The sequence below is a fragment of the Ursus maritimus genome, unplaced genomic scaffold (assembly GCF_017311325.1).
Source record: "Ursus maritimus isolate PB19 unplaced genomic scaffold, ASM1731132v1 scaffold_1, whole genome shotgun sequence".
In the NCBI taxonomy this organism is placed as follows: domain Eukaryota; kingdom Metazoa; phylum Chordata; class Mammalia; order Carnivora; family Ursidae; genus Ursus; species Ursus maritimus.
Window position 1 is genome coordinate 90,949,851 of NW_024423343.1, and position 16,395 is coordinate 90,966,245.

The 16,395-nt window shown below is 35.5% G+C and overlaps 1 protein-coding gene across 1 annotated transcript in view; it reads left to right on the forward strand.

Moving 5' to 3' along the window:
• Positions 1-16,395, forward strand: part of ZRANB3 (zinc finger RANBP2-type containing 3) — a 302,057-nt gene that overhangs the window by 147,648 nt on the left and 138,014 nt on the right. The window contains exon 4 of the mRNA XM_008695852.2: positions 15,131-15,309. Coding sequence (XP_008694074.1) covers positions 15,131-15,309 — 179 coding nt within the window. The remainder of the gene's footprint in view (positions 1-15,130; positions 15,310-16,395) is intronic.

Below are 16,395 nucleotides of genomic sequence, written 5' to 3' on the forward strand. Positions count from 1 at the left end.
CATAATCTAGCAGTTCAGCACAGTATCCTATATGTGTCACTTACACCCTACTGTTGTATCTGAGTCGTTTTTCCTTTCAGTGTAGTTATCTGCACTGGGTCTCTTCCTGTTTTGGCCTGCTCTTGGTCACTGTGCTATTAGTGAGACCCAGATAGGAAAGCTTATAGGGGACGTGTCCACCGGGGAACTTGAGAACATTGCTGCAGCAAAATTTGCATTGAGCCACTAGTCCTTCAGATCCCCCAAAGCATTGGTGAAGCGGGGTGCTGTGGGCCAGAATGGCCAGGTACAAAGCTGGGCACTCGGCACTGTGTGTTATGATGGCTGGGGCACACGGCCTGGCAGGTAAAGGCGGAACCAGGTGGTTGCTGTGCTCCTGGTGGCTTGGTGGGCAAATGCACAGCTTTAACAAATTTACCCTGAGCCCAGGGCTGAGGTTAGCAGACTTGGGGCAGGCAAGTCCTCAGGAGAACTCATGGCCATGGGGCACTGCTGACAGGTTAGGTATCTAGTGTCTGTGCAGCCCTACATTTTGGAGGTAGCTCTGTGTTTATGCTGGGGTGCAGGAGAGGAAAATGGCACCTTCCAGCTCCTTTGTTTTTGAAGACTCCCAACATGCTTTGAAATCAGAATGAACAGATCGGTCTCCCATTGGCCCCTGGCACTGTGTAAACTGCAGTTTTTATGTTAGCTCTCAGTGTAGGCTGTTGTCTCTTTAAGGGCATCGACCTGGCTATCACTTGCCTTCCCACCTCCTCCAGTGCTGAGTCAGCTAACTTTTAAAGTTACAGGCTCCAAGTCACATTGGTTTTACAAACTTAGAATTCAGGGCCACTTGAGTGGCTGAGTTGCTTAAGTGTCTGACTCTTGATTTTGGCTCAGGTCATGTTCTCAGAGTTGTGAGATGGATCCTGGCATTGGGCTCTGAGCTGGGTGTGGAGCCTGCTTAGGATTCTCTCTCTTCCTCTCCCTTTGAGCCTCCCATACCCTTGCTCACAGGCTCTCTCGGTCTCTTAATTAATTAATTAGTTAATTAATTTTTAAAAACCCAAACTCATGGAATTCAAACCCTCTGTCTTTTGAAGCCAAATGTTATGGGGATTAGTCTTAAATGTGTGTGCTCCCTGATATGGGGGCCCTTTTCTCTGCCCTCTCTGTGCATGAAGCTTCCTCCTTCCAGCGGGCAGCCTCCCACCGCCTTTCTGACTGTCCTAACCTTTCAGATGCAGCTTCTTCTCTTTATTTAGTTGTGCAGTTTGCTCTGCCAGTATTCAGATGACTCTCCGATTTATTGTCTCAGAAGTGGATGAGATATCTAGTTGTAAACATGGCACATGGTGATCTTAGGGTCCTTCTACTCCAGCATCTTCCCAAGCTCCTGTCCTTTGTTCCTTAGTACTTATTTTCATATGCTTTTGAGAGACTCTTTTGTTTCCATTTCTGAACAGCATATTTACAGTGTTATTATAACACATGGGTAATTTTGTATTTTTCCACACATTTTGCTTCCATTTCACCATCTTCCCAAGCTCCTGTCCTTTGTTTCCTAGTCCTTGTTTTCATATGCTTTTGAGAGACGCTTTTGTTTCCATTTCTGAACAGCATGTTTATAGTGTTATCATAACACATGGATAATTTTGTATTTTTCCACACATTTTGCTTCCATTTATGAATGCTTTATGTTTGATTTCTTTGTGTTCATCATAACTAGATATTTTAGTGATGTAAATTATTTATTCTTCCAGTTTTTAAATAGTTAAGTTTTCATCATAACCTCTTAAATATCGTCCTTTAATTGACTCTCTGAAATAACAGATAAAGCAACATGCAAATTAGATTCCCTTTTTGAGCCTTTATTAAGTTGCTGAAATTTCTTTTTCTGTTAAATTGTTAGTTCATCTAAATAGATTGTGAAGGTAGAAGCAGAATTCTGTTTTTGTTGAAGTTATTCTGTGTACTAAATAGCAAAGTAGTGTTAGACAAAATTCAACAGAGTAAATTTAAAGATCTGATTGGCTTTATTAAACAATTCATGAATCGGACAGCATGCCATCTAGAAGTAGAGGGAAGCTCCAAAGAGTTGTACAAAATGAAAGATTTTTATAGGGAAGGCTAGATGCTAGAAATTTATAAGCAAAAGGAAAGAATAGATTATTCCAGGCAAAGTCTCTTTTCTTTAGGGGGAAGGGTTGAGGATCTTATCATGCAGATTACCTCATCTTCCTTTGCTGAATGGAGAGTGCCTGTGTGAAGGCTCATTGGCATTGATCATAAAATTCCTCACTGACCTGTTAAGACTGCATTTTGGGGGGAAGTTGAAACTGCTGTTAGATGAGGTATTAAGTCTAATTTTACTAACTTGGGGTCTTATTCTAAGTGACATCATTTTGGGCCTATTGTTTACTTTTTAGCAGTAGAAAGCACTGTTTATGGTACTGCTTCAAACTGTAATTTAAGATCACTTATGGAACAAAGTTATATAGAAATTAATATGTTCAAAAACGAAATCCTGTGTCAATTCCGGTTTCACCCTTTTTTTTAAATCTTGAGAATAAAATAGCTAAAAATTAAGCAAAATACTCTTTAAGATTTTTTTATCCCAAAGTTTACTCTTTAGAGTAGTTATTCTCAAAATACATCCCGAGAGTCGTCCACCAAGAATCACTTTAGGAGTCATTATTTTAAAAGTCCAGTTTAAAAAAGAAATAAAAATAAATTGAAAATTGAAAAAAATGTGCAGACAAAAAAAAAAGTCTTGTTTCTTTAAATTACAGTTTGGGGAGTTGGTGCCTGGAAGCCTGAATTTTTAACTAGCGAGTCATTCATATGTATGTTAGATTTTAAGAACCTAGTTCAAGAGGCAACTGGGTGGCTCAGTGGGTTAAGCATCTGACTCTTAATTTTGGCTCAGGTCTTGATCTCAGGGCTTGTGAGATTGGCCCCCTGTTGGGCCCACCCGCTGGGTATGGAGCCTTCTTAAGATTGTCTCTTCCTCTCCCTCTGCCCCTCCCCCCTCAAAAAAGAAAAAAAAAGAACCTAGATCAAAACCAAAAGTTTAGGCTACTTTTTTTTTTCTATTCCTTTTCTTTCTTCATTTCCTCAGCATCTATAATTATGCTCTTTGTGTTGTGTTGGAATTTCGCTTTCAAAAAAGCCTCCAGGCACTAATCCCATAATACATATGGAGAAAATGAATAGAATCTTATTACCGTTCGTTCATCTGATTTTGATTTTACAAAACAGGTTTTAAAAAAGATATGAAAAAAATATATGGAAAATCTCCTTCTGAACTATGGAGCTTTACCACCAATCTGTATTATTCTGTCATGATATTTTATTTATTTTATCTTAAGAGTGGTAATGTTTGAATGCATAATACATACACGTTTCACATTATAGTTACGTATCTCAAGTTTTACTATGTCTTATGACTCTTTAAAGCTAAATATGATTGTAAGGAAGGAAATATAATTTTCCCTCTACCCTTTGAATTCTTGTCTGAGTCTTCTGGTAGAAAAGACAAAAAATATATAAATAGAAGTTTATTAAAAAGTTTATTAAAAAGAAAACTTCATGTACACAGTGGAGATACCCAGGTAAAATGATTAAACTCCCTGAAATGGCCCATGCTACCACCTTAAATACCATCTTCAGCTAAACACAAAAGAAAGATGGTGGTTCAGGCAGTTATGGGAGGTTACCAGGAAAACCATGGTAAACAAGGATAAGGTTAGTTATGCAGATTTAGGTCAGTCCCTTCTCCATTCATATTGAGTTCTTATGGTTTTCAGGCCTCACTCTCTTGCAGGTACAGAGAAGGAGACAAACAAAGATTTCCTTTTAAATGTAAATTTTACCTACAATATTATAACTTAAGCTCCATCTTCACAACCTCTTCTATGTTTACTGTTTCTCAAAAATAATCACCTCAAGTAATCCCCTTACTCCATTAAGGCTTATTTTGGAGTGACAAATTCTGATTTCCTTCATTAGCCAATTTTCCTAATAGCATTAATTGAGTGAACCATTGTTTTCAGTAGCTTAAAATGCCACTTTTATCATGTTTTCAGTTCCCATAGGTATTTGGCATGTTGTTATATTCTCTTCTGTTTCATTGTTCTGTTGTGATTATTCCTTCCAAAATACCAAAGCACCAAACTTCTTTCATCATAATTTTGGAACTAGCTAATTACTTGAATTCTGTATGTAATAGTTAAATATTACTACCAATAGTAGTAATTATTTTCCTATTGATTCTTCTGGTTTCTAAGTATTTGGTAATATTATCTGCAACTAATATACTTTTTGCTTGTCAGTCCTAATATTTATATATCTCATTTCTTTCTACTGTTTCTGATATTAATGGGAATGTTTTATCCATTAAAAACTGTAGGTCCTTTTTGTTTGTGACACATACTTTTTCTCCTGTGAAGAGATTATCCTCTTGGTGTAATAGTCAATAAATAAAGGGCTTTTATCAAGAATGAGTGTTGATTTTTTTAGCCTTTTTAGTATATAACGCCTTTTTTAGCATATAATGATTACCATAAACATTTTGAATTATAGTAGCAGACTTACTTATGTTGAACAGTCTTTTTATTCCTGGACTTGATCTCCTCTTCATCATTTGTTATAATTTGAATGGTCTACCAAATTCTAATAGTCTACTTAAAATGATTGTGCCAGTACTCACAGGTGAGATTGATCTTTTATTACTTTTGTGCTGCCTTTCAGGTTTTCATATGAGTGTTAATGTTGACTGATAAAAGTAATTTTGAAAGAATTGAGTTTTTCTTCTTTCAGCACTGTCTGGAATAGTTCAGTATCATTTCCTCTTGGCCACTTCTTTTGAAATATAGGACGGCCCTTTCATTCCTCCTCCCAGTACAAGTGATACCAGGTTGTGGAGCTGTAACTTTTTTCCCTCAGATTTTTATTTGAAAAGTATTTCATTCATATAGAAGAGCTGCACGAATATGAGTAGTACAAAGAGTTTCCATATACCCTTAGCTCAGATTTACCTGTTGATAACATTTTATCCCATTTGTAAAGCTGTGATTTTTAATGAAACTTTCCTAGAAATTTGGCAAGGATAAAACTTCATTATTGAAAGCATAACAATTAACTGCTAATAGTAGAAATGGTTATTTTTAAAGTACTTTTGCTCAGATCTAACCTCTCTGTTCATTGCAGAGCTTCATCACTGTACTCTTTTTGCTATCTCCCACACAGTATCAGTAAGCTGTGCTTTGGTGTACTGACCTACTTGAGTTTTACTGCCATCCTCAACTCAGTGTCTTATTTTTAGATAAAGAAGTGTTTTATCCCATCATCCCCTGAAGACCACCTCCTTTCCAGCCTCATTTGACCCCAGTGTTTTCCCTTCAGGAGAAAGCCTGCTCCCATCCATGAGGAAGAGGTCGACAATCAGAGAAGTGTGACAACACATTTCTGAACAGGTCACCTCTTCATTCTTGAGTAAAGAGAATATCAGGCCTGTATGTCTGTATCCCTATTGTCTGTTCTCTCTCCTAGTCTTTTGTAAGACAAAAACACATGAATGAACACACACATGCACACACACATCTAAGAACAAACAATAATTTTGCAACATACCATCTAAATCACCTATAGGAAAGGAAATTATAGGCATACCTTGGAGATACTGCAGGTACAATTCCAGACTACCACAATAAAGTGAGTCAGATGAACTCTTTGGTTTCCTAGTGCATATAAAAGTTGTGTTTCCACTATGGTGTAGTCTATTAAATGTGCAGTAGCATTATGTTTGAAAAAGAAATGTACATACCTTAGCTTAAAATACTGCTACAATATGCTAACAATTGTGGGGAAGGAAGACATTTACTCTGCCTTTTAAGGTACTTCTGGCTAAACTGAGGATCAAATTGACATGAAGTACAGATTAACAGGAGAAAATCCAATTTAATTTCATGTATGTTAGGGATCCACATAGAAATGCAATTCCAAAGACAGTTTAAAACTATATATATATCATTTTGAACTAAAGAGAAAGGGGTGCAGGTGTTGGACTTAAAGGGGAAGGAGTGCAGTTCACAGGATGATGAAAAGAGTAACTGTTTGGTAAATAAATGCTGGTTGGGCCATTTAGAAACAATGAGACATAACAGACTTTCCTGCCTCTCTTTCATACCTAGTACATATTACAATGCAGTTAACTATAGTGATAGGTCTCCTCCTGGAGTAGATCCTCCATCTAAATTCTTTTTGGTAATTGTGGGGGAGGTAAAAAGCTTTTCCTAAATCTTTGGGTTTTTTTTTAATGTTACTAACTCAAAATAATCTTAATGACAAATTGGCGTATTTTGGGGAGACCTGTCACAAACCACTCTACCAACATCTGAGCTTTCAGTAAGTCATAATTTTTTTGCTGCCAAATGGTCTTGCCTTGATGTTGATGATCAGTTGGTAATTGCTGCAGATTGGGGTGGCTGTGGCATTTTCTTAAAATAATACCCAGGTGTTTTATGGAAGTGTTGAATCACTATATTGTACACCTGAAACTGATATTACCCTGTATGTTAACTAACTAGAATTTAAATAAAAACTTAAAAATACACAATTCTTTGTAGCATGTGATGCTGTTTGAGATCGCATTTTACCCACATAAACTGGGTAAAAAGTAGAACTTTTTTCAAAATAGGACTCAGTCCTCTCAAACTTGGCTACTGCTTATCAACCAAGTTTATGTAATATTCTAAATCCTTTGTTGCCACTTTGACAATCTTCACAGCATCTTCACCAGAAGTAGATTCCATGTAAGAAGCCACTTTCTTTCCACGTCTGTAAGAAGAAAGTCCTCATCTGTTAAAGTGTTATATGAGATTATACCAATTCATCGCATCTTCAGGCTCCACTTCTAATTCTGGTTCTCTTGCTATTTCTACCACATCTGCAGTTACTTCCTCCACTAACATCTTGAACCTTTCAAAGTCATCTAAGAGGGTTGGAATCAACTTTTTCCAAACTCCTATTCATGTTGATATTTTTACCACTTCCCATGAATCACGATGAATGTTCTTAATGTCATCTAGAATGGTGAATAGTCTCCAAAATGTTTTCAGTTGACTGCTCAGATTCATCAGAGGTATCACTATGACAGCTGTATCCTTACAAGATGTTTTTCTTAAATAATAAGACTTCAGTGTCAGAATTACTCCTTGATCCGTGGGCTGCAAGATGGATGTTGTATTAACAGACAAGAAAGCAACATTCATCTCATTGTACATTTCTTTCCATCAGAGCTCTTGGGGGGCCAGGTGCTTTGTCAATAAGCAGTGATATTTTGAGATTCATCTCTTTCTCTGAGCAGTAGGTCTCAAGAGTGGGCTTAAAATAGTCAGCTAACCATGTGGTAATCAGATGTGCTGTCATCCAGGCTTTTTTGTTCCATTTGTAGAATGCAGGCAGAGTAGATTGAGCATAATTCTTAAAGGCCCTAGGATTTTGGGAATGTAAATGAGCCCTGGATTCAACTTAAAGTCACTGTATTAGCCCTTACCCAGAGAGTCAGCCTGTCCTTTGAAGCTTTCAAGCCAGGCACTGACTTCTCGTCTCCAGCTATGAAGTCCTAGATGGCATGTTCTTTCAATAGAAGGTTGTTTCGTTCACATTGAAAATCTGTTGTTTAGTGTAGCCCCCTTCATTAATGCTCTTAGCTAGATCTTCTGGAGAACTTGCTGCAGCTTCCACATCAGCACTTGTGGCTTCCCCTTGCACTTTTATGTTCTGAAGACAGCTTTTGACCAGCCTCTGCTAGCTTCAGACTTTTCTTCTGCAGCTTCCTCACCTCAGCCTTTACAGAACTGAAGAGAGTTAGGGCCTTGTTCTGGATTAGGCTTTGGTTAAGGGAATGTAGTGGTTGGCCTGCTCTTCAATCCAGACCATTGAAACCTTCTCCACATCAGAAATAAGACTCTTTTGCTCTTTGATCATTCGTGTGTTCCCTGGCATAGCACTTTTAATTTCTTTCAAGGATGTTCCCTTTGTCTTCACAACTTGGCCACCTGTTTGGTACAAGAGGCCCAGCTTTTGACATACCTTCCTCACTAAGCTTAATAATTTTTAGCTTTTGATTTAAAGTGAGAGACATGCAACTCTTCCATTCACATGAATAATTCGAGGCCATGGTAAGGTTTTTAGTTGGCCTAATTTCAATATTGTTGTGTCTCAGGAAATAGAGAGGCCTGAGGAGAAGGGAGGTAGATGGGGGAACAGCTTATCAGTGGAATAGTCAGAACACACACAATATTTATTAATTAAGTTTGCCATCTTTTATGGGTGTGGTTTGTGGTGCCCCAAAACAATTACAATAGTAACATGAAAGAACCCTGACTCTAGATTATATAATCAAATATAATTATAATAAAAAAAGTTTGAAATATTGCAGGAATTACCAAAGTGTGACACAGATACATGATGTTAGCAAATGCTGTTCGAAAAATGGCATCAGTAGATTTGCTTGATGTAAATTTCCATAAGTTTTCTGTTTTAAAAAATCACACTATTTGAAAATTACATAAATGAAGTGTAGTAAAATGAGGTATGCCTATATAATTTAATCTACAAAGATATGGAAATAGTTCAGGTAAACCATACATCTTCTTAGCAGTAACAACTAATCGAATATAGTCTTTCAGTCTGACTTTTCTATATGTGGGCTTCTTTACTCAGTTCAGTCTCATTAAGATTTAAAGTCTGCATATCTCAAAGTCTTCTTTAAAGGGGTCTCTTCTAGAACAAATTGATCACCTACTCTAAAGATAAACCTGCATCCTTACCCTTATCCTTACAAACTGCTTTATAACCTTAAAACTGAAAACTTCCAAAGAAAAATTTTTTTAATTGGAAACTTCTAGTCAAACAAAGTTCTCAATCAGAAGTCATCTTCTGATTTATGCATTTGCTATATAAATGCAATCACAATATAAAAAATTGAAAATGAAATTTTGTGTGTCAGTTAAGATCAATGTTGTTTAATTGCTCTTAGTAATTTTGTAGAATAAGACATTTAGAAAAGCCAAAATTATTCCACTAAATAAAATAGTGATTCATAGTTTGAATACATTGATAAAATGTACCTTTGAAGTTAAAGTATTCTATTTAATTCGTCTTATGTAGTATCTCCATAAGATGGTTGTACCATTATTGAGTTAGGCCTTTGGTTCTCAGTAGTTGATTTAGACTTAATCATCTTGAAACGCTGGGCCATTTTAGTTTAACAAATTCTTTTGTAGTGAGAGCCAAAGGCTTTGAACCACCTATTGAATATAATTACTTCTGTATACCCACATTATTTGAGTGTGTTTTTGGTCTTATAGTTGAATGTTATGCTATTTTAATTCTTTGGAAAATACTTGAAATGTAGGTACAGTTTTTTAAAGTTTATATATATAGCAAAAATATTGTCCCAGCAATTATTTTTGTATTTACAAATTTTATCTAGAACTGTTTTCCTGTATTATGTGATCCACTCTTTCCTTAATGGGAGCATGAGATTTTAGTCATATACTTTTAGTTTGAATCATGTTTTGTTTGAGGATTTCCATCAGATTTATTTTCTACTGAATTGTGCCTATAAGAAGACACATGAGAGAATAAGGAAAGGAGACTGACTTGGTTTTTTATTGGGTTCATGGAGTTGGCCTAGGATCATGGTTTTCAACATGAGGGCTGTGGTTTTGTTGTTTTGAATTTCCCTCTGATGCTAAAGGAAGTAATGCCCACATTTTCTTATCAGCTTGCCTGGATTTAGGGCAAGAGGGTAAGGAGGACTAAATGGGGCTTAAAAGCTGTCAGCATTCAAACATTAAAAATGGAATCAGACTCTTTATCACACCCTTTGCTTTGCTCCCATTGTTTATTCTTATATTCAACACATTACCTTCTTAGCTAAATTAATCCTTCCATTTCTTATACTTAAGACTCGTTGACTTGGGAACCTTTCTTTTTACAATGGCTCCTTGTTTCTTAATTGATACTTACTTTTAAAAAATTTAATAGTTTAGGGGCGGCTGGGTGGCACAGCGGTTGGGCGTCTGCCTTCGGCTCAGGGCATGATCCCGGCGTTACGGGATCGAGCCCCACATCAGGCTCCTCTGCTATGAGCCTGCTTCTTCTTCTCCCACTCCCCCTGCTTGTGTTCCCTCTCTCGCTGGCTGTCTCTGTCTCTGTCGAATAAATAAATAAAATCTTTAAAAAAAATTTAATAGTTTAGGTCTTAAAAGGCAGTCATGATTTTTTATGTTATTAAGAAATCATGTGATAAGATAGCTGGGAACAATAAAAAATATATAGAATTTCCTAAACTTAATGAAATAGTACACTGATAGCTCCCCAAATTGACTTTCTGTTCTTCAGCTGCCTAGATCCATCACTATATCTTCAGTTTTTTCAGCACATATTTGAAACAGGCTGCTTAAACCTGTTTGTATCAGAGACCACTCTGTTTGTATCAGAGACCACTCTGTCTAGCTATCAAACTGTGCACCATACCATTGGGAAATGAAGAGAAGAATCCCAGAGAGAAGGTAACTTGAGAGAAAGACCCAAGAAATCTGCATAGATATTACCCTCACATCATTGGCTCTGTCTTAAAAGTATACACACACAGGATGAACTCCAAAAAGCCCAGCAGAAATTTATAGTTGGAAGAGAAAGAACAAGGCAGAGATTTTAGCATTATTGTGGTGCTGAGGACACAGATCAGAGTTGTGCCTTGTCAAGGGAAAAGAATCTTGGTAAATACTCTGCCTGGGCTTGTGGTGACCTCCAGAAGTATATTCCCTAGTAGTAAAGACCAAACCCTAGTAATAAGGGCAAATCTAAAATAAACTTGCTCATAAAAAGCCTAAAACCAAGACTTAAAGGAAATGAGGTATCTGCTGTTACTCAATTTTTGTGCCAAAAGAAAACTTAACCTAATTTCCTTCTGGAGGAAGATATCATCCAAAGCTTATATAATTTCTTCACCAATCATTTTCTGGAATACAATTAAAATTATAAAGGATGCTGAGAAACAGTACCAAAAGAAAAATTAGGTAATAGAATCCACAGGTGATCAGATATTGGTGTTATCAGAAAGAGATTTTAAAATAACAATGATTTTTTTATTCAAGAGCATCAAGGAAGTGGTGGACAACAGAAATGAATAGATAAAAAATTTCAATAGAGAATTTAATCTGTTAAAAAGAATCTAAAAATATATTTTAAAAGATTCTGATGTGCATTTTAGAGCTGAAAATGACATATGTGGGATTAAAAACTTATTCATTTGGTATAATATAGCAAATATATAAGAAAGCAGGATTAGGGAACTAGAAGATAAAAATAAATTCAAACTTCTCATGAGATTAGCTTTTCAGCACATCTTGATTATTCTTATTCTTTCCTGTATTTATGACAGTTCCTCTATCTTCTTTTCTCAATCCATAACTTCTCTTTTCCCAACTTTTTTCTTACCTATTGTTTCAGTTTTTGTTCCCACACATCCCTTTTGAAGTCCTGTGTCCCTGATATCAGTAGCAGACAGTATTAGAAATTTTAATTAAGTGGTTCATTAGTAGGTGCCTGGCAGGTTAACACAGAGAACACTTAGTCACACTACATGAAGTGCACAAAACTCTAGGTAGACAGGCACCAAGTAACTTTAGCAGCAAGCAAAAGATGAGGATCTGGTAATAGAATCTGAGGCACAAAGACTTCTAATTCCCAGAAAATTAGGGTAGCAAGCAGACCCCTATTTCCAGAGAAACAGAAGTTAAGAAAATGATCTATGAGCCCACTGCAGGAAGCAAAGCCGGGTAACCATAGCTATGGCACAGTGTATAGTCTACACACACAGAATTGACCATGGCTCAGTTCCTGGAATTGTGCTCCTTTGTCATAGTTGTTTGGTATAAGCAAGCAATACCAGTGTCCCCAAGCCAAGAAGCATCTGTAATTTGTACATTTCTGCTTCCTTGGAATCATATTAGTCCCAGAATCTAGTGACTTTAAGTGGATTCAGCTATGAGGATTGGTGGGCTTTTGAGGACAAGAAAATATACCAGTCATTATACCAGATATTGTGCATAATTGCTCTTAGGTTTGGTTTTATAAAACTAAGTTATGTAAAAGTTATTTATTTCTCTTAGGGTTAGGTCTACTACCGTCAGCTAAATCTTCAATTTGGCTGTGTAGGCCTAAAGGTTGTTGTTGCATGCTATTCCTTAGAAAGAGATATAGAATATTAGGCTGTAACATGATTTAATTTTGAAATTAAGTATTTAGGTTGTGTGTGTATGCATGTCTATATTCCTAAGTTCCCTTACCCAGTCAACAAACCCTGCCTAACAACCAGAATTTTATTCTTCAAACCCTAGATAGGAAACAATTTTTATCTGCAAATGGATCTTATTTCAATATTAAAAGCTTACATATTCAGTATTTTTAAAATAATTTTAGATTTATTGAGGTATAGCAGAAAAGCAAATTTTAAGACTTATGAAGTATGCATCATGATGACCTGACCCATGTATATATTGTGAACGGTTTCCCCCTATACATCTAACACATCAATCACCTCACATATCTATACTTTTCTGGGTTTTTCGTTTTGTTTTGTTTTGTTTTGTTTTGTTGAAAACATCCTAGTTCCACCAACCCACCAAACCTCAATCATACGGCACTGTGTTATCAACTATAGTCAAAATGCTTTCCGTCAGGTCCTCAGACCTTATTCATCTTATAGCTGAAAGTTTGTACCCTTTTACCACCTTCTCCCTATTCTTCCTATCTCTTACCCCTGCAACCACTTTTTTAGTCTCTGTTACTGTCAGTTTGGTGCTTTCTTCCTTTTTGTCCAAAGATTCTATGTATACATGATCCCATGCAGTATCTATCATTCTCTGTCTGGCTAATTTCACTTAGCATAATGTCCTTGCACTCCGTCCAGGTTGTGGGAAATGGCAGGATTTCCTTTTTTCTCAAGGCCGAATAATACTCCATTTTATATAAATACCATGGCTTCTTTATCGGTTCAACCACTGATGGACACTTGTATACATTAAAGGTTTTAGACTTAGCTTTGGCTCTTTTTTTTTTTTTTTTTTCTTTTTTGGCGGGGGAGGAACAGAAGGAGAGAGAGGATATTAAGCAGGCTCCACACCCAGCACGGAGCCCAACTTCGGGCTCACTCTCACAACCCTGAAATCATGACCTAAGCTGAAATCAAGAGTCAGATGCTTAACTAACTCAGCCACCCAGGCGCCCCTGCTTTGCCTCTAGTTTTGAATGTTACTTGCTTCAGAACTTTGAAATGCTAGCTGATAATATTGCACTAAAATCTTTTCAGTATTCCCGTTTTTTTCTCTGCCTGGGTTTTGCCTGTCCCACGGAATTTAATGACCTTGATCTTTATTTATTCATTAATTTACTCATGGATTCAAATGTCTGAGTACTTACTGAACACCGGTCAGAAACAAAGTCACTTCCTACATTTCATTTACCTTGTCTCCATCTGGCAGTCTTTTATTTCAGTCAAAACAACATCTTCCTAAGTAATTCACACTAGTTTTCTCTTTCTAAATGTGATTGATATAAATGTTAGCTTGCTTGAATATTCTAGGATTTCTTTTGTCATTGTTAATAGCAGTCGTTTAACGAAAAATACATAACACAAGATTTTCTTAGTGGAGACTTGATAAAAATCGCAGACTTCCTTTTTGTCTTCTCTTTAATTTTGCTCAGCATTGAAAACTCATTTTAAATTAACTGTCTTAGGTATCTATATCTTTTTTCTCTAGGAAACATCAAGTCAGGAGGACTTGCATCTTTTAGTCTTTCCTTTACGGTTCATAATCATTACTTTTTTTTTTTTTTTTTTAGATTTTTATTTATTTTTTATTTATTTTACAGAGAGAGAGAGACAGCCAGCGAGAGAGGGAACACAGGCAGGGGGAGTGGGAGAGGAGGAAGCAGGCTCCCAGTAGAGGAGCCTGATGTGGGGCTCGATCCCAGGACTCTGGGATCACGCCCTGAGCCAAAGGCAGACGCTTAACGACTGAGCCACCCAGGCGCCCCCATACCTACTTTTTTTTAAAAAGTCAGTGTTATTGAGGTGTACTTCACTCTCTTAGGTAAAGTCATCCTTTTTAAATGCACAATTATATAAGTTGACAAATGTGTACAGACATGTAATTGTCACCACAATCAAAATACAAAACAGCCCTATCATCTCAAAAGTTTCTTCATGCTGCTGTCATCCTCCCACTTCCCGACTTTGATATGTTTTCTGTATTGACATAAACATGGAATCATATGGTTTGTGGCTTTTGAGTTTGACTTCTTTCATTTAGCAAAATGCATTTGGGTCTTACTCGTGTTGTTGTGTATGGCAATAGTTTGCTCCGTTTTTATTGATAAATAGTATTCTATTACATGGGTGTACCACAGTTTTTATCCATGTACCAGTTGAAGTACATTTGGGTTGTCTTCATATTCTGGCTGTTAGGAACAAAATCACTAAAAACATTCATTTAGTAACTACTTTTAAACTGGTACCACTTAGAAATGGGGCATTATGATATAAGTATGAAAACAATTAAGTGGGAAAACACCAGAGACCTGAACTTTCACACTAGTTTTGCATTCAGTTAATTGTTAAGTTGAATAGAAAATTTAACCTTTCTATGCTTACTTTTATAAAATGTGCATGATTTAGGGCTTATTCGAGCTTTTAAATAACATGATATTGTGATATATAGTTAAGGCATTTACCCTTGTTTTAAGAGAAGAACTTATAAATGGTCACATACATCTTTATAAAATTAAGTTATATGAGTCCAATATAATTAATATTTTAAATAACAGGTTGTTTTGTCTCTAAGTCCAGTCACAAATGGTTAGAAAATAACATAATTTGCTTAATGAATTTTAAAGGTCACCATAATCTTGTGCTTTTTATTAACTATGTAAATCAATTGATTTTACATTGGAAAATTATTTTGATGATAATACTCTTAAGTAAATATTTAATAAATATTTTCTTTCAACATATTTCAGCATTTATCTACTTAGGTATTTATGTATTTTTAATTTATTTTTATTTTAGATGGGCCTAGGAAAGACAATCCAGGCAATTGCAATTGCTTACTTCTATAAGGAGGAATGGCCTCTTTTAATAGTGGTCCCTTCATCTCTGAGATATCCTTGGACAGAAGAAATAGAGAAATGGATCCCAGAGCTGGGTCCAGAAGGTATCAGTGTTATTCAGAATAAAACTGACGTGGGGTAAGAACAACTTTTTAATCATTAAGGGGGAAAAAAAAGCCTTGCATGTATTTAGTATATACTGAGGTTTGGAATAAAGTGTAATCTATAAGTCATAATTTAAAACTAAGAGAATAGTGTGGAGAATTTTATTTTACATTTTTAAATATGAATTGCTTATCTAAAACCCAACAGTATATTTTATGTTAAATTCCTTTATGATATATTTTTAAAGTAAACATAAATATGTGTACTTTTGAGGATTTATGTAATTTATCTATTTTATATATACTTTAAATATACTTAAAACATGATTTTGGGGTTGAAAATTAAATTTCTCAACTTTTCAATGATTAATTTGAAGCTCGTGAGCTTTTACTTTGTGCAGCAATGGCAGATTTTGCTTTCCACTTTGTTGGTTAGTATGCAAGTTTTATATATAACTCAAAATTAGTATTGACCAGTTCTATTTTCTTACATTAATTTATAATTTTAATATTTTTTATATTGAAAATACTTGCGTTGTGAATATTTGAAGTGTCTCCTCAACAATAAATCATAATATAGCTACTGGGTTTTTAAAATTTGTTTTCTAGCCATTGGGAGAGACCAATCTATTGGAATATTGGTAATTTATTACATTGCATTTATAGGTGAATTATACAAATTATCATGTTTCCAGAACTTCAGAATTACCACTTGCTGAGCCTCAAATAAAAGACAATATATATATTTGAAATAAATCTGTTAATAGTTACATTTTTATTATGATTTTATTGTATTATATTCTGTAGGATTGTTAACATAAAGAATATTTGTAGAAATAATGTTTGCCTTTGTGAATGTCCTGCCAAAGTAGTTCCTTTTCTCTTTTGACTTTTGAACTAAAATTCTATAAAATATATTTTTACGGGCCTAAGGAAATTTGGACAGTATTTGCATGGTCAAAATAAAATGTTGGCAGTAATTATAAATTTCCTCTTCTCCAATAAAATTGCATAAAATATAAGACTTAGAGAATGTAAAATGGACTGAGGCCTTTATAGCCACTTTTTGTTAGCTATATTTTATCTGAAAGTTTACATTTAATTTTCTTAAAATATATAT